Here is a 19,139-nt window from a genome sequence, read left to right on the forward strand (position 1 = left end):
TTTCTTTGTAGGTGAATGGCTTCAAGATATAGCGTAAAAATCATCATCTTTTTTATACAGCTTAATACTTATGAATCTTTGCCTTTATATCTCAACCTAAATACCAAGACGCCCTCGAGAGAATACCTGCCTACGAACCTACCCCGATTTTCCTCAGTCAGTAGACGCACCTTGTAACTATTCGAATCTTTAACACTAAATAGGCGACAAGAAGGGGACGAAAAACGCAACAATGGAGACGGAATATGCGGAAAAGATAGATATATCGTTGGTAATGGAATGGAACTGCTTTTAAGCAGGTAACACAATCATCATCACGTTAAGAAGAATGCATTGTTAAGATATTACACATACATTTGGGAAAGGTGGACCCTACCTGTACTTTCATGAGTAAGAAGACTCACCTGTAAATTAAGGTGGCCTGAGTAGATCTTATTGTATAAGGATGGTGGACGCACCATAATAATAATAACCGCATTGTTGAAGATTTGTAGTAGTTGGTAGTGACCAGCAGCAGTCGTATTATTCATAGGGTTGGAGGTGGTTGGTTGTTTGTGGACCGGTCACATTTTGCTTGCCAAGAAGAAGACGTTGGATTACGGTACACGGTCCGTTGACTTGACTAACTGGCTGCTGCTGCATTGAGATTTGAGACGAAGAGTGCAGCACAGCAATGTAATTATAATTGTGTGTGTGTGTGTGTTATGTTATTGTGAAAATTATTGTGTGGTGTGATTTTTTTTGCTTACGTGAATTTTCTGTTTGAGGAAGGAAAAGTGTTAAAAATTGGAAAAATGGGAATTGTGAAATTGGATGAGAATGGATTGCATGGAGAATTAAATAATTAAGTGCTCAGTACATAAAACCTGAATAAGTAAGTTAAAATGGGGATTAAATTGTAATTAAAATTTCGGCGTGTTAAACCCATAAATTTTGAGATATTTGCGAATTTTAGATATTACATACGTCTCAAAATTGTTGATACAAATTTTTATGCACAAATTTTTCTCTGGTTTAAATTAAAATTGTAATCAAACTCGAAATCAGAGCTTTCTGATGATTTCTGATTAGTAATAAAAAGCATCTTCACACTTTTATAGGTAACAAATCAGGCAAAAGTTAAAGACACGTTTCACTTCACCTTGAAAGCAATTTCATACGTGTGCTTGTAAATCAAATAAAAAGAAAATTGTTATTTGCTGGGGAATAAGAAATGTAACATTTTGCACTTAAAATATTGCTACTAATTAGTGAAAGAGAACATTAATAAGTAAAAAATAGTATTACAAATTTGCGCATTAATATAAATCTGCAATGTCGAATGAGAAATTGGGAATGTTCTTGCGTTAAGTTAGGTTTTTATGAAGAAAATGCTCATCACTTTACTTGTACAAATGCATTTCATACGCCATCGGCTAAATTATTTTCCTTTTATTAAGGAGTACACAAACTTTGGCACAACTAAACTGTGCACATTTCGTAAAGCAAAGCAAAGCAAGCAAAATTGCAATCAAGAATTTTACATTTGCAATTACACGTTCTCTTCTTCTTCTTCTTCATTCAGCCTACTTTTTGCCAGTCCGGTTTTTCATGCAGAGTTCAGTTCAGCATGTTGTTGGGCTGCATTACAATCCAAAATCGAACAATAAATGGTGAATTTTTCTCTAAATTTTTACATTGTGAGATTATCTAAATGAAGAAAATGAGACAATAATGGTCACGAGAGTGTCGATCTTCTTCTCGGGGTGACGACGAATAATAACATAATCGAGTAAAAATTTCTAAATAAATTGAGATAAATTGTGACCCCGACTGATTTTTGGTGTCATTATGCACAAGAACATTTATATTATTAGGACAATACAATTTTGTCTTAAATCATTTTTTTGAAAATTTAAAAAATTGTTAGATTATGTTTTTTTCACTGATTTTTGATGTCATTATGCACAAGAACATTTATATTATTATGACAGTACAATTTTTGTCTTAAATCATTTTTTTAAATTTATTTTTCAAAATTGTTAGATTATGTTTTTTTCTAGTCTAGTAAATCAAAAAGTGTAGCATACCTATTTTCGGTATAATTTTTTGATAGCAGGTACTTTTTAACATGTTTTTCTTTAAATTGGACTACTTATGTTCACTACTGACCGGCACTTTAATTTGGAATTTAATTGGACTGTAATTTAATAAGCCTTGCACACCGCCCGCCATGTGCTGTTTCCTCTTTTTTAGCTCTTTTAATGTAACGCTCTTCATTTCACTAATTGTTTCACCACTTTACCACTTAACATAGCAAAAAAAAGTAGAAAAGGAAAAAAACCCTCGATTTGTTTAGCATGTCAAATGTCTTGCTGCGATGACAGATAGCATGGCAGAAATAATTAGCAAGTTAGTGAATGTCCGTCGTGGAGTGCTATTCACGGTCTCAATAATTTCATTCTGTCTTTCGTCGCACGGGAAGGACGGTCAATGCAGCCAGACAGCGTCCTTGTCAATCAGAGGTAGATAAATGAAATTAAGTGTGTATAATTTAGGATAAATTGTCATCAATGAAATTTGCATAATTTGCATATGAAAATAATAAGTAAATTTTTAAAAAACTTTTCAATATAGCTTTGCGACATGTTCGAAATTTCGAAGTTGTATTTATCGGTCAAAGCAGGCAGCGTCCTTGTCAATCAGGAGTGGATGATGTTAAAAGTGTGTAAAATTTTTGGCATAAATTTGGGAATGGGAAAAATGGAAATTGTGAAAAGTTAAGTGTTATTTAATTTGGATGAAAATTGATTGCATTTAGAAGTATGTAAATTAAGTGCTTAGTACATAAAATCTGATTAAGTAAGTTATAATATGGGGATTAACGTGTAATTAAAATTTTGGCGTCTTAATCTCACAAATTTTTCTGTAGTTTAAATTAAAATTGTAATCAAACTCGAAATCAGAGCTTTCTAGTTATCTGGTGATTTCTGGTTAGTAATAAAAAGCATCGTCACACTTTTATATGTAGCAAATCAAGAAAAAGTTTAAGACATGTTCATATGTGAAACATTAATCAAAAGGCATCAATGGAATTTACATATGAAAATAATCAAAGTAAGTTAAAAAAAACTCTTAGGATTGCATAGCCCGAACATGTTCGAAATTCTAAAGTTGCATTTGGTACTCAAAAGTCATTGTTAGCCTCCAACTCCATGTAAAATGCTACATTGTATAACTCGTAGAAATTGATGTGGCCGCGTGGGTCACCCGCTAGGGTAACTCCGTCGACATTTTGTTCACAAGTCTTTGATAAGAAGCAATTAGGACCAAATTTCAGCTTTCCAAAACAATTTATGAAAATCGGTGGGGGTCTAAGCGTTCCCTTCAGCAAAAAAATTAACCTATTCCGAGTTTATACCTCTATTGTGACCATTGATCCAAATTTCAGCCTTTGATAACCATCCATATTACTCAAGAATATTATTACTTAAATTTATTAAGTATACTCGGCTTAAAGACTTTATTATTGCCGGTTTACTAATCTTTTAAGGAAATGAGACCTTTCTATATACATTTTTTTTATTTTTCCTCTTCATTGCTATATTTATACTGAAAGTGAATTTGATTCCATTTCTTTCATCAAGCCAAGTCAAGACATTATTGCAACATGAATTGTTCTCGAATGAAATTTCCCAGCATTTAAGACACCACGGTCAGAAGGTTGAAGGATTAACGTGTTATTATTGTACCGGCTGGGATTTAGTTGCGTATTTCGTTGCACAATTATTAAGCATTGTTAATGTTAGTAGTCTGGCATGTCATCATTAGTTTGGTTAATATGAGGTTTTTTTTCTGCACACCATGCACACTATTTAACCCATATTATTGGATTATTGCTTTGTTCTACATTGTTGGACTGATGCTGAGATGATGATTGTTGGCGAGGTTTCCTCAGATAAAATGGGAAAATGTGCAAGTAAATGTGTAGTAAGGTGAACATCCTTATCCTTGATTTATAAGTGATATGTACATATGCATTTTTACTGCTCAGGCAGAAGTTCTACGGCTGCTGATGCTCCTCGTAAATAACGTTCGCTTTCTTTAATAATCGTGTGAATTGGTTCATTTAATTTTTACTTTGCAAGCTTCAGATATGTGTTTGCGATGATGGCGTGGCTTGTTTCGTTCGTGGGGAGAGTGTGCTATTCTGAATGAAAAGAAAAATAATACGAATGGCGAATAGGTTGTTGTCGAAGAAAGTGAGGAACGAATTTCTTATTATTTTTGTTTATCTGCTTACTTAGTTATTTACGTGTAGTTAGTTAGTTAGAGAGATTGTGGTATCTAAATAAATACACATCTTTTTTGCATTGAGACCATGATGCTTTGGAGAAGAATTGGACTGGAAGTAATTTTAGGTAGATAAGTAGTTTTAGGATGAGGATGTGATCAAAATTACGGTAGCGTTACTTACATACACCAAATTCAGAATGAGTTAGTGGTTTAAAAAGTACGGTACTTGATATTTATTTTGTAAAAAAAAAAGATTTAAGGGAAAGAAAAATTGTGTGGTTTTCGACAAGTTTTGGTTTGAGAGGAGATTTTGTCAATTTTTGTGTTATAAATTATTAATTTTTTTACAGATGGATGATAACATCGAAACTACTCAAAAAATTGTTAAACTGTGACAAAAATGTAGAAAATAATCGACTCGATTTGAAGAACGGAGGAAGAAATCTAGTCAATTTTTTAAAAGAAGATTAATTAACATGTGAAAATTTGCAGTGCAGTTAACAAAGTAACAAGTTTTTAAACTATTTTGTGTAAAAAAAGTGCACGGAAAGATGGGATTACAAAAATCTGAGAAGAAAAGTTTACTGCCAAAAATGCAGCCAAAAATGTCGATTGGGTATCTGCACATTTTAATCAGCACGATCATCATCTTAATTACAGGTAAGTCAAAAACCCTATGATTAAAATCAAAAAGGTAAATATTACACATGGTAGTTTTAAACCGGAAAAATCTTACAATTTTGGAAATAAGTATCTGTTTCCAAAATCTAAAATCACTCTCATTTTTGATACATTCTCTCATAAAATCATCTCCCCATTTCCGCAACGAGGCTGAGAGAATTACTTCCTGAATTGAGATTTTTGATTCCATACCGGTGTAAATAACCTCATCACAGAGAGAATAAGAACTTATCCTTAACCAAACCATGATGGACCACACGCTTGGATAAGCACCACTTCCTTCTCTTTTGCTCAAAATTACGTTTAAGTTTACTTTTAACTCGTTGAAATGAAATTACTTTGAGGAGGAGGATGAAATGTCGACCATGCACAAAACCATGACCATGATTTTTTCAGGATGTAGCAAAATAATCAATGTAATTTTGACAGGTGATGATTAATGATGACATTGACCACGTTTTGGTCATAGGTTTTTGTTGAGTTGTGGTTTGAAATTGAGAAAAATGCATAGAAAAATTGTGGCTTATCGGAATAATATAAATTTTCAGTGAGAAAATGCGAAGCAAATTTGCCTCCCTATTTCACCGAAGATATGAACAATCATGTGATTCCGGAGAACACGCCGTTGGGGACGATCGTCTACACGTTGAAGGGGGTTGACCCCGAGGGATCTCCGGTCAAGTTCGGTCTCATGGGGACAGATCGGTTAAAAGTGGATGAAAAAACTGGGGTGGTCACCGTGGTCAAAGTGATAGATCGTGAGGTACGATGTTTTTATTTTATTTTTGCAAAAAAAAAAGTTCAAAAACGTAGAAATTTTCTTCCAAATCAGGAAAAGTGAATGAACGGCTTAACTAAACTGACTTAGATTTTCGATTTGGAATTTATGAATTACAATATTAATTATATAGATAGATAAGTGGTTAACATCGTAATTACAATTAGAAGGCTGAGGTGATTCGTTATATATGAAACACTTACTTAAATGGCGATGATAAGTAAATTAGAAAATATTTAAGGAATGCTAAGATTCCAAATGATGAAACATTCGCCGACATGATAACCCGTCACATTCGTGGTGGCGACCAGTTTGTAGCCGTGTCCGTCAAGATAACTGAGCATCTGGCTTATCGACGGCATCACTTCGTGCAGGGACTGGACCTCCTCAAATTTGAGGGTGGCTTCAGGAAATTTCGAGGAAAAGTTGGTATCTTCATTAAGTCCAGTAATTTTTATGGTGCCGCGAAGCCGGTGGCTTATCGGGTTGTCGATGATGGATAATCTAGATAATTAAGAAACAACAAGATTATTTGAATCAATTTGATTAAGAAAAAAAAGTTTCCACAAAAAATATGTAAAAGTAAAATGCCAAACTTACGATAAAATTGCGCAACGCATATTAATGAAATTGAAGATGAACCTTTGCGTCACACCTTAATTTTGTGGTTTTGGATAAGATTTTAGAAATTCTGATATTTTAAATTCGTTCAGAAATTTAAATCCACAAATTACAAAGAAATTTTACCATTCAGACAGAAAAACCTGCTGTTTTCTGGGCTCAATTGAGCTAAACTAAACCCCAACTTGTCAAATATGGTCAGATCGGCTCATATATAGATGGAGAAGAAATGCTTATTGTATTGCACACTATTTATTTATGCATAACAAACGGATGCACAAAGTGTGTTTGTTTTGTTATGTTATGTTGCATAATAATGCAATGCTCTGGACAACGTAGTTGTGTACTTGCTTAAAAGTTGTGTAATTCTCACCCTAATTATTACATGAAAAGGTAGACCAACCTGTATTTACGGCTTTGTTTTGTACATTGGTAGATAGAGTTGTCTGGAAAAAGATCAGGATGCATTATGTAAGAAGGTTAAGTTTTTACCAAGGCCAAAAGTTAAGGTTAAGTTAAGTTAGTTGAGCTGAATCAGGTAAAATAAATTCTGTAGTTAAAGAGGTGTTTAAAATGAGAATGAGACAAGTGAGTACTGTGAGTAGCTTCTGAAAATATGTATGCATGCAATTCAGCATTGAATAATTCATAGATTCGGTATATTATACAGAATCTATGAATTCAGCATAATAACGAATAATGACTGATAAGCAATGTATGATAATTGATAACCAATGTATTTATATCTGTTTCGACATCTTTATGTTATAGTTTAAAATGATTTTTAAACGGTTTTGAGGACTCGAAAACCTATTTATTTTCACTCGGCCAAGCTCAATGTATGTATTTATGAAAAATAGCACAAAACGTCAAATGTTAAAATGATCTGTTAAATCGATTTTACGAATTAAACTATTTAACTTTCCATCTTTGGCATTTTAGTTGTACAATTCGAAAAGTATTAATTAAAAAAAATATGCATTACTTTCAAATGAAAAGTTATTTCTTCATGAATAAATTTTCAAAATTTTCCTTCCTCAGACTACGGACCGCTTAAAACTAGTCGTGACGATAGAAGACGTGGTGAAAGAGGGCGTCGAAAATAATAACGTTGTCCGAATTCCATCTTCCGTCACCATTTCCGATTCGAATGATAATGCTCCCACATTTCTTAACCAGGTGAGGAATCATACATAATTTGTACAAAAATTTCGAAAAAACTAAAATTTTATCCCCGTTTTTTTCAGAGTATTTACGAAAACGTCGAAGTCATGGAAGATACGAGAGTCGGGTCTAAAATTCTCGGCGTGGACGTTGTCGATCCCGACCTGACCGGGATGGCGTTATCCCTCACGTGCACCGCGTCACCTCAGGTAAGCAATAAATAAATAACTTTAATCCGTAATCCGTGCCAAATTTATCTTTTTCAAACCTTGACACATTTCGAAAGAAAAAAAAGTGGTTCAGAAAATTTTGCATTTAGTTTAAAATATTTAAAATTGAGACCGTGTTTTTGTGCCGGTTGAGAAGTTTCAATAGGGAAAGGGAGACAGGCAAATTGTGGTAAAATGGTCACGAACGGATCCAAGTCAACAAGCGAGTGAGTGAGGGGACGTCTGTGTATATTTTTATTTTTATTTCAGCGTCATTCTGGCAAATAAGTGTAAAAAGGATGTTCTTTTATTGTATATTCACTTTTATTTAAAGAATTCGTGAAGACTAAAAGTAGGGAAAGAATTGAATAATACGAATTGTTATTTGTTGCATTGTTGTGTGGTTTGGTTGGTGTGAGCTCTTTGACTTGAGGAGGCAATTTGATGCGAAAAATTTGCACATTTTATAGTAATGTAGTGTGATGAGCATTTCGCAATTTTGTACATTTTTTAACAAGTATGTATTTATGAGGGCAGTGAGTGAGAACTTTCAAATTTTTATTTGAGGTCTTCTTCTGACAACCAGAAGACCTTGAAATTTATGAATGGTTTTATTTTATTTATTGCTGGGTTTTTCCGTCGATATGAAATAATTGAAGGAATTTGGATATTTTTTATGTGCAAGATGTTTGGCTATTCTAACTAGAAATGAAAATTTTTAATAACTCTTGGTAGTTTGGTAAAAACAATTAACTAAAAATATACAAAACTAAATACGAAATATATTTTAATTTGCATCTTACTAAAAACCATGCATTTTCCAGACATAGTTAACAAGTCTTGATTTTATAATCTAATGATAAGATAGTTGTTACATTGTGAACCAAATCTGGCAGTAATTTTAATCCACAATTTGACATACTTTAAACGACAATTAAATACTCTAAAAAAATTATGATTTTTTACACAAAAAATAATAATTACCCATTATTTTTCAGTCTCCCGAAGCTTGTACCATATTCCCCGTGGTGGTGCAGGAAACAACGGCTGGTCTTCTGAAGGGGGAGGTTCGCCTCGGTCAAGCCTTGGACTTTAATAAGCGATCCCTCTACCAGTTCAAGTTGACGGCATCGGTAAGATTTTTCAAGTCCACATCTTTTAACTTGAATAAAACTATTTTTTAAACTTTTTCTTTTTCAGGATGGCGAACACAAAAGCAGTGTCGAAATCCTGTTGAGAATTCGTGACGTGCAAAACACTCCGCCAATTTTTACCGGTGCGATGGCAGGTCGCGTCATGGAGGACGCGGATGTCGGAACGCTGGTCATGCTGATCCAGGCGAGAGACGGAGACCTCGGGAAACCCAGAGACGTTCGGCTGAGTTTGTTGACAAGTAAGCAAGTTCAAAGAAAATTGATAAGCTTAATTAGCGAATTAATTAATTAATTGATAATTAAGATCCTGGAGAAGTGTTCCAACTTGACCCGAAATCAGGCCGACTAACAACAACGGTAAGAAGTAGTTTGGTGAACAGAGGCCGCGGAAGGGTGGGGACAGAGGGACAATGTCCCCACGGTTATTCGATGTCCTCATCATCTGCCCATGTTATATAAACCCCTCCCTCCCCTATCCTACAGTGTTAACATCCCCAGATGTCCCACAGATTCCGCGGCCACTGTTGGTGAAAGGTCATTGAACTTTAGGGTTTAATTTTCCTTTGTCCGTAGCGTCCCCTGGACCGTGAAACGTTGGGGAGTCTGCTCACCCTGGAAGTTAAAGCGATGGAGCTTCCTCATCCGGGAGAACTGACCCTCTCGACGCAGGCGGACATCGATATTCTCACCACGACTAAAAACGTGACCGTTTTGATTGACGATGTGAACGATTCCGAGCCAAAGTTCAACAAGAAAGAGTATTTCACCGAGATTGGGGAAAACACTGGCGTGGGGACACCACTTCCGGATTTGGGCATGGTCATTTCGGATGCAGACACGGTACTGATGAAATTAGAGAATGATTTGCATAGAGAAAATTATGATTTTTAAACAATTTTTTGTTTTGTTTTAGGGGACCTTCAGCGATTTTACGCTCAGAATTGAGGGCCCGTTAGCAGATTTGTTTGATATCCAGCCAAAATTTGCGAGTGGAAGTGTCCAACCGGTTATTCGGGTTAAGAAAGCGTTTGATCATGAGAATCCGAACGAGAGAAAGTTCATTTTGCTGGTAAAGATTTCAAAAATTTTGAAAAATTTTGAAAATGAGGGAGCAAATTTTAATTACGAATTTTTAAAATTTACAGGTCGTCGCTCAAAATACGGACGAACCAGAACTCTTTTCCACTGCCACCGTAACGATTGTTACGCTTGATGAGAATGATAATCGGTAAGTTGATTAAGAGATTAGTAATTTTTTGGGTAATTTACAATGCTTTTTGGGTCCTGAATTAGACCAAAGTTCGATCGGGACGTGTACCAAATCAGCATCCCAGAGTCGACCAAACCTGGTACCAAAATTGGCGAAATTACGGCGGAAGATCCAGACTCGAATGAATTTGGGAATGAGGGACTCATCTATCAAATCATAGGGACTGGGAGTAAGAGGTTGGTGTCCTGTCCATAATATGTAATCGGGGTAATAGGTCAATCCAAATTATTTGTATCTCACACAGATTCACCGTGAACAACCGAACCGGAGAAATCTACGTGGCTCCCTGTTCCCCCAAGGAAGACTCGCTCCCTTGCCTGGATTACGAGACTCAAAAGACGTACGATCTCCTCTACATGGCGAGTGACACTTTCAAACGGGACGGTTTTATTAAGAGCGTCGTCCCCCTTCAAATCATCCTCACGGACTCGAACGATTCTCCCGTCACGTTTCCAGAGCCGAAATATGGACGAACTCTGCCAGAAAATTCGGCCCAATTTGAACCTCCCTTCTACATCGTGGCGTCCGACTTGGACGCCTTGTCCGTCATCACGTACCAAATCCTGGCCCCGAAAAACTCCAGTATCCACACGTACTTCAGGATGGATGAGAATTCTGGGGAACTCGCGATCCGAAGGGGACTCCTTCCACCGGCGAACTACTCGTTCAAAGTGGAAGCGTCGGATGGACTGCATTCTGCCGTAGTTCCGGTACTTGTGCAGGTAAGGGGTCGTATTTTGTATCAAAATTCACTAAATTATACACAAAATTCACAATATTGACCACTTTTAGGTGACCGATATCAACAATCACGCCCCCTCATTCAGCCAAACCACGCTGGACGGAAGGGTACTCACCATCCCGGAAAATACCACCGTGGGCTCACTAATCGTCGCAGTGAAAGCGCTGGATCCCGACCTTCGTGAGAACGGCGTCGTCCGCTATTCGATCGACAAGGGAGCCTACGGATACTTTGAGATAGACCCGGTCAAGGGAGATATTACGTTAGTGAAAGAGTTGGATGACGACGCCGTGTCGAACTTTGACCTCCTCGTGACCGCTTATGATCAAGGAAGCCCCTCAATGAGGACGAGCATCAGCGTTCAAATCAGCGTGGGTGACGTGTACCATAAACTGCCCAAGATGACGCCAGGCGTTCAGAGGATTCAGGTTTCTGAGAGTGCGGAAATTGGGGAGGAAGTCACCGTGATAGGGACGAATGCAAAGGACTTGAATTTAGGGGATCGGTTGCAGTTCGATTTTGTGGACCCGATCGAAGCAAGAAATTCGGATAATCAAGCCATAACGGGGGCAGGGTTGGAAATGGTTCGGGTAAGAAGAAGAGCAAATTGCGAATTCAAATTTTGCAGGTGCTAAAAATTATGCACTATTTTTTGCAGGAATGGTTTCGTATCGATAACGATGGGAAAGTCAGAGTAGCCAACGCCCTGCAAAGAGACCTCGTTACCGCGATGAATTTGACAGTAATGATCACATCGGAGTGGGCAAAACCTGGTTCAAAAAATTTGGGGAGTTTGATGATAACCGTGTTCGAGGTGGGTATAAACAAATACTCATTGATAAGGGAAGGTTGTATCTTATCTTTTTACTTTAAATTCCAGGTGAACGATAAGCCCCCCACTGTGGAAGATATGGAAATTGAAATCCTCGAAGAACTTCCCCCTGGTCAAGCCATACTCACCTTGGAAGCCGAAGATCCCGAGGGCGGCCAAATTTCGCACTATTTTATAGAAAAAGGTAGCAAATACATAAGATACAATTATTATTTTAAGTAGATGAGTATCTTATCTTAATTCTTCTTATCAGGATCCGAGTATTTTAGCGTTGACAATAAAACCGGCGAAGTGAAAGTGGCCGGACGACTAGACTATGAACACCAACCCAGCTACAATGTGACCGTGGTCGTGGTGGACAGCGGGGTCCCGCAGCTATCCTCCACCGCCACGATTATGGTGTCGTTAGTTAATGATAACGATAACGATCCCAAATTCGATAAGGTAGGTAGTTATCTTTTAATTTATTTTTCTCGCTAATCATTTATCGTTATCCAGACCGAGTACGAAGCCTCCCTTGAAGAACACCCCACACCAGGAAAAGTGGTCGCTCAAGTCACCGCGACCGATTTGGATGTCGACTCGACAATTAACTACGAAATTGTGCCATCCGAATATTCTCCCGCATTCGAGATCAACCGTTTAGGCGAAGTGTCCATCTCTTCTGAAGGAAGAGCGCTTATCGATCGCGAAACGATGGAGCATCACTCCCACATCAGTCTCAGCATCAAAGCCAGCGACGGAGAGCGCGTGGCTTATACCACGTTGCGAATTCGAGTTCTTGACATTAACGATAATCGGTGAGAATCCCGTTTTTTGAAAATTTGAAGTTTTTTTTTAAATTTTATTTTTTATTTACTTTGACCAGGCCAACCTTCCCCCAGAAGAGTTACCACATCACGGTCCACGCTCCACTCCGGGCGAAACAGGACATTCTCCGCGTCGCAGCGTCACACGGGGCGGACTTACCGGAAACGGACCGAATGCACTACTCCATTCTGGAGGAAGGCAATGAAAACGGAATTTTTGAGATTGACGCTGAAACCGGAGTCCTTCGAGCAGCTCAGGCGTACGAAAAAGCGGGCGAGATGAGCTTATCGATACAAGTGGATGACGTTGGTGGGGACAAAGAGCTTATGGGGGATCATACCGATAAGACGACCGTTTTGGTGCAGATATTACCAGGAAATTTTAAAAAGCCAGAGTTCCTCTTTCCAAATAAGATTAATTCGACTCTGGTGGCGGATGAGGTATGGACGAGATTTTGGCACTTTTGGGACAGAAATGGTGTATTCAAAAATTTGAAAATCTTAATTCATAAATATTTTCTAGTCAAACGTCGAAGAAATCGAGAAATTCGCAAACTCCGCCTTTACCAAAGTTCTCGGACAAATTCTTGCCTTCGACCCGGACGAGGGGGATGCTGGAAAAATGCAGTTCTTTTTCAAAGAAGGCGACAATCTCGTCACAGAGACGGAACGGTTCCGAATTGAGACTGAGACTGGAAAAGTCCACCAGATTCGACCCCTCGATCGCGAAGAGATGAATAAATATGACGTAATTAACTAGTCAATTATGTAAATAATTAAAAAATCTTTAACTAATTAACAAATTATCCCAATATTTCAGCTCGTCGTGGTCGCAAAAGATTCCGGAATTCCCGTCTCAACTCAAGCCCAGCACGTCCTCACCATAAAAATTTCAGATATTGACGACCATAAACCATATTTCCGGCGTCGTGAGTACGATTTTACGATCAAAGAGAACTCTCCAGAAAGTACGTTCATCGGCCAAGTCTCCGCTGAGGACGAGGACGAGGGAAAAAACGCCCAGATTTTCTACTTCCTCGTGACCACTGCAGCCACCAAGCATTTGAAGGAGGACATCAGAGTGGACATCAAAACGGGGATGATTCACAGCAACGCCGTCCTCGACAGGGAGCGGATAGATTCCTACCAGTTGTACGTGAGGGCGGTGTCGTCACCCATTTTTAATGTGAGTTGTGTAATAATTTTGAAAAAATAGATTTCCGAGACAAAATTTAAGGTATATTTCAAATATTTTTTAAAAATCAATAGAAATCAATGGAGCTGATGGACTATCAAGAATTTTTGGATGATTTTTCCCTTGCAGCAATCAATATCACAGTTTTAGATGAAAATGGTTAATTATTATATAATTATTTAGCTTCAGATAAGGCGATTATTCACTAATTTTCTTCTTCTTTTATGCAGATAACAGTCCCCGTTTCGTCGAAAAACAATATTACGCCGCCATAAACTCGGAGGCAGAACCTGGTCGTGAAATCATGACTTTAAAATCGATCGACATCGATTCTCCCCTCACCTCCCCCGTTTCCTATTCCCTGCTCGGGGCAAACCTTATTCTCGACGACTTCCGGTCTGGAGGGTCCGTCATTCCATCCCCGTTTAGGGTCGATGCCATTTCAGGAAGACTCACCCTATCACAATCCGCCATGCGACAATATTCCGGCGGAAATAATAGATTCCAGGTCAAGATCGGGGTACGAGAAAGTGTCGCCCCGTATCACTCTGACACAACCCAGGTGCAAGTTTGGGTCGTCGAGTCGGCGCAGGAAACCATTCTGACGGTTGAATCACCACCAAAGTCGCTTATCAAAGAAGGCCTTATCGACGTATTGACGAACATTACCGGAAATTATGTCCTCATAACGAAAATATCACCCCACGTGGGAGAAGACCTCGTCGTTAATAAGGAATGGTATGCTGATTAATTTTTCTTCGTGACCTTTGACCCGGATTTGACCTTGATTTTTTTCTTTAAGGAGCGACGTATTTGTGACAGCCATCGATAAAACTACCTTCCAGCCTGTCCCGGTTTCCCAGTTTTTGCAAGCCTTAGACCTCGGGCATGACCACCTTCGCACTGCCGATATGCCAATCGTCCTCCATTCTGCGGTCCCCGCGGTCTCCTCCGTCGACGGAGATGGGAACGAATACTATTTCAACGGAGGGGACGCCTTTGACGCGGCGTTTGCCGGATTGATTGCGCTCATCGCCCTTTTGTGCATGGGCCTCGCCGCCATTATCGCGTGCTGCTGCTGTATCAATCGGATGTATGAGAAAGAGTGAGTGGAAGAAAGGCTTATCTTAAAGATAAGGACAGATTTAATCCTGATTTTTGTTTGCAGCACGGACTCTGAAAAGCAGACGATCTACGGACCCATGAGCAAGTACCCCTTGCACGTGAGCCACCCCTCGATTCCCGGCACGCCAAATATGACCATGACTGGACGCCATCACAACGCATCGAACGTGGGAGGTGGCGACATGATTGAAGACATGGCGACGGATAACCCTCTCTGGATTGATCAGTTAGTCGCAAATAATCATGATAACTTAGTCCAATGTCCCCCAGAATTTAGGGATGATATTAACAACAATAATTTCAATTTCAACGAGCCCAACGCCAAATTAGTGTATCATCCAAACTTTATCTTGACGAGGTATCATCATGCATTTAACGGTGGTGGGAGGAGAGCAAAGTCATTTAGTTATCGAGGCTCATCAATTAATTATAATAATTCTTTCCGCTCGTTTAAATCGGATTATCGTAAAAATGGGTTCACAATCAGCCGACCGAGGCCACGTGCTCGACCGATTCGAAACAGTAGTCGGATCCCTGCCCCACCGCCGCCGACGTCATCTTCATATCAGCATTATTTTGACGATAACAAGGTTGGAAATATTGTTGGCAGAAGAGAAATGTCATCCGGCAGTGGATCTGCCGTCACGATGAGATCTTATCTTTCTCCGGCACCCTCCCTGACTCTACAACCTTATCGAGAACAAAGCATTATCAGTGCGGGGAGACATTCAGCGCTGCCAGAAAGGTCGAAATCGTTCGCTAGCATTAGTCGGAGTGGGTTTAGTGGAAGGATTCGAGGCAGACGGAGTCGTCTTGGTGGTGGTGACGATGACGATTTGTTGCTAAATATTGACTCCTTCCCCTCCTGGAATAGTCGGGTGGGTGGGAGTGGTTTAGGTCGGAGTGAAAGTTGGCTGGGGGGAGGATCCAGTGCAAATTTTAGTACTTTCTCCCCGAAAAATATCGTTTTTCATCGTCACCGACCACCAACCGGGCAGTATTTCATTCCGACGACGTCGTCTCAGTCGGTGTTAGGGTATCGACATTCCACGGCGAGCTCGTTGCGTCCCAGAAGAGGGCTGAGTAAATTTAGTAATTGGGACATTGCTAGTAGCGTCGGTGGTGGGGGTGGTGGCCTCGGGAAAATTAGGGTCAAGTCAAAAAGTCAGAGTTTTTTGGGAACTTTGAAAAGAAATTGGAGTCGTAGAAGTAACAAGAGGAGGAGTGATTGGGAAATTGACTTTTAAATTTTCAAATTAATTAATTATAATTCGAGGCACACGTGTCGACATTGTTGCACGTTTGTCAACTTCCGTGAGAAAATAGATATCATTCATACAAACATCGTGGGATTTTTTTTTCACTTATCTGTTAACTAATTGACGACACAACGTACATAAACATGCTAATTTCTTCACGATTTATGATTATCTCTTCACCCATGAAGTCAGTCCTCTTTTAAACGGCTAATTAATACTTCAACTAAACTGTGCTTCCTCGCATTTATTCACAATTGATGTATGCATTTCCTCATTATTATACTGCATAGCATAGCGTGTCATAACGTTCCTTATCTTGCGATGATATTTACTTGTCTCATTTACTTTAAGGGTAACATTTAACATTACTAACAAAAATAATACTTAATTGTTACGTAACGCGACGTAATGAATAAAAAAAAACTTAGCAGATTACTAACTTTTAACACAAAATCTAATCCTTTTTTACCATCACGAGTACAATTTATTCCTCATTCTTGCATAACAATCATGAATTCGACATGATTTACGCATGAATGGTTGCGAATGAATTATACTCGGATGCCCTTGACCTGGTGATCCTGACCTTTTTCAAAGTTCCCAAACATTTCGAAATTTTAACTAAACCATTTCCTTATTTATTTTACAGTAAAGTGAAGACTTACGAAGAGCAAGAGCTGACTATGCAAGTCGCCTCAGAGTTGGACCACTCCAACGGAAGTGTTGACATCGGGGTGGACGATGACGATGAGGAAGTCAACTACATCGAGGAGGAGGACGAAGATGGTGAGGAAGGTGACAATAATGTCGTCACTTCGATTCATCATCATAATCACCACCTTAATAAACGACAGAGGAATCAGTCCCCACAATTTTCGCACGCTTACGCCACCCTCCACCCCCAACCGAGAGGGATGGGACAGGCAGATAACTATGATAATATTAACATTTTAGGCGAAGATACAATAGCGGTGCATCTATAGTGATAAGGTGTAAGTAAGATATGTGTGTACTGGGCTTATGTAAAGTGACGACTTAATATGTAATTTATGTATGTATACTACTTTGGTAACTTGCGCCATAGTTCAACCATGGCGCAAGTTACGAAAGGAGGCGATAGTTATAATTCTTTATATTTAACTATTGAAAGACTTGACTAATTTTTAAGAGGGATTGCATGGCTTGTTTTTTCGTACTCTTTTTGGTTTTGGGGTTTGAATTTGTTGTTAATTTATTTTGTTTTGGAGAAAGGAATTCGTATTTTTGGGGGATAAGGTTGGAATTTTTACTAAATTACAAGTTAACCCACTATTTCTGCTGACTAAAAGTTGAACTATGTAAATTGTTATTTTTTTAGTAAAAAATCGTGTGGGTGCGATCATGACGAAAATTTCTAATGTTTCAATTAGTGGGATGATTTATAACAGTTAGATAAATAAGTACTGTTTAATTAACAGTAGATATTTTTGTGTCATTTTAGCGTGCAATGTACAATTAACAGCTTTATTATGTATTATTTAATTGAGATTAAGCATTGCTTATCATATATATGTATATACATGTTATGTATGATTTGTATTGTGTGTGATGCTTATTAATTGAGTTTCATAAATTATTGAATAATTTATTTTTTGGGACAGAGGTAACCGAAAGTGCCAAATAAATGAGTGTTGAAATCTTCACAAGTAATAATTTGAACTTGACGTAATATTTTTATTCCATCTCGAATTGACAGCCCCGAAATTATACCGATTACAAGCTACTAATTTGCAAAATCTCAATAAAATTGCTAAACCAAAGCCAAATCTGGTCACGAATTTTATCAGAATAAGAAATGTTCTACTACTAATCTGTTCTACAAATACTTTCACTTTCCTCGGAGAAGGTGGATTGGATAAAAAATGTACATAAATTAATACATATTTTAAGTTAGAATTATCGGATCGTATGGATGACATTTTTAAAGTGATTTATTCACGAGCTTTCAGGGTTCAACTGCCCCCTTCTTCAGGTGTAAAAGTGTACAGGAAGAAAGAACACCTTAGGTAATCCCATACTTTGCGGCCCAAATATGCATTACTTTGGTAATTTATTTAGTGACCAAAGCAGTCGAGCTCCCCCTCAAAATTTGTATCATTAACGTAACAAGTCTTGATAATCAAAATTAAAAAAATCTGGGAGGGAGCTCGTTTGTCGCTTTGAGGTATGGACAAAATCCCGAGGTGGTTTTCATGAAAATCTACTCGGAAAAGTGGTCACCACGTTGCTATATTTGTGTTGCCAACAGCAAAATCACGCACAAAAAAATATCTCTCAAATAGCTTCACTTAGCCCGAACCAGGATTTATGAGTAAATAAATCATAGCAACGAAATGTAGTAATAGGGTGAAAAAAAAGTAATTCCACCAAAATTATGTAATCACACCCCTTGAGCTCGAGGGGGGTGGTCTGATTGACCTTAAAAGTTGATAAGATCCTCCCCCCGGGGTCATATGCATATACAATGCCAAATCGAAAACAAAAATCGAAAACTTAAATGTACATTTTGCATACACATAATCTGGATTTGGTCGCACAATGCTCACTTTTAACTTCGTATTCGTTCATGAGAAGCCATTAAGTATAACTGCAGAATTTCAGCCCTTTACGATAATTTCTGAAAATCGGTATTGCTCCCTCCGATAAAAAGCGCATGACATCCTTTACATTGCGACATTATATCTACATTAGGACAATTGTGCCGAATTTTCGAATCTGAGTTTTCGAATATGCCTTCCACGACTATTTGGAATACTCTGCATGACCCCACCTGACATGTATGTGACCCCCACCGGTCCAACTTCTTTTTATCTACCCCATCTTCTAACTTGGTCGTTACATTATGCAGACATATGTTGTTACCAAATTTGGTCAAAATCGGTCAATGTTCTAAAGTGATCGAAAGACAGACAGACAGACATGACGAGCCATGGTTCGGGCTAAAATCTAAATATTTGATTATTTGGCTGTAAATCACCAAGTTACG

At 38.3% G+C, this 19,139-nt stretch overlaps 1 protein-coding gene and 1 long non-coding RNA gene across 4 annotated transcripts; one reads left to right on the plus strand and one right to left on the minus strand.

Moving 5' to 3' along the window:
* Window positions 1-514: 514 nt before the first annotated feature.
* Window positions 515-17,812, plus strand: LOC110842866 (cadherin-87A). 3 transcript variants are annotated; one of them, XM_022088708.2, is made up of 26 exons: window positions 515-874; window positions 4,626-4,935; window positions 5,505-5,719; window positions 7,397-7,534; window positions 7,603-7,728; window positions 8,727-8,861; window positions 8,929-9,121; window positions 9,187-9,239; window positions 9,456-9,722; window positions 9,796-9,951; window positions 10,028-10,110; window positions 10,176-10,328; window positions 10,397-10,874; window positions 10,945-11,484; window positions 11,553-11,708; window positions 11,775-11,910; window positions 11,980-12,170; window positions 12,225-12,526; window positions 12,595-12,976; window positions 13,059-13,283; window positions 13,356-13,721; window positions 13,805-13,889; window positions 13,961-14,468; window positions 14,533-14,835; window positions 14,899-15,081; window positions 16,764-17,812. In XM_022088708.2, the coding sequence occupies exons 2-26, from the start codon at window positions 4,827-4,829 to the stop codon at window positions 17,095-17,097; spliced, it is 5,817 nt and encodes a 1,938-aa protein (XP_021944400.1). In that variant the 5' UTR covers window positions 515-874; window positions 4,626-4,826; the 3' UTR covers window positions 17,098-17,812. The 3 variants fall into 3 exon arrangements, with proteins under 3 accessions (XP_021944400.1, XP_035703147.1, XP_035703146.1); XM_035847254.1 differs by lacking the exon at window positions 515-874 and adding an exon at window positions 4,153-4,241; XM_035847253.1 differs by lacking the exon at window positions 515-874 and adding an exon at window positions 4,340-4,492.
* Window positions 8,190-16,903, minus strand: LOC118434257. Its single transcript, XR_004833877.1, has 2 exons — window positions 16,780-16,903; window positions 8,190-9,948 (listed from the first exon to the last, which is right to left on the minus strand). It is a non-coding gene; the product is annotated as an uncharacterized LOC118434257 (long non-coding RNA).
* Window positions 17,813-19,139: the final 1,327 nt, after the last annotated feature.

This window comes from Folsomia candida, unplaced genomic scaffold (genome assembly GCF_002217175.1).
Source record: "Folsomia candida strain VU population unplaced genomic scaffold, ASM221717v1 Fcan01_Sc002, whole genome shotgun sequence".
Classification (NCBI taxonomy): Eukaryota; Metazoa; Arthropoda; class Collembola; order Entomobryomorpha; family Isotomidae; genus Folsomia; species Folsomia candida.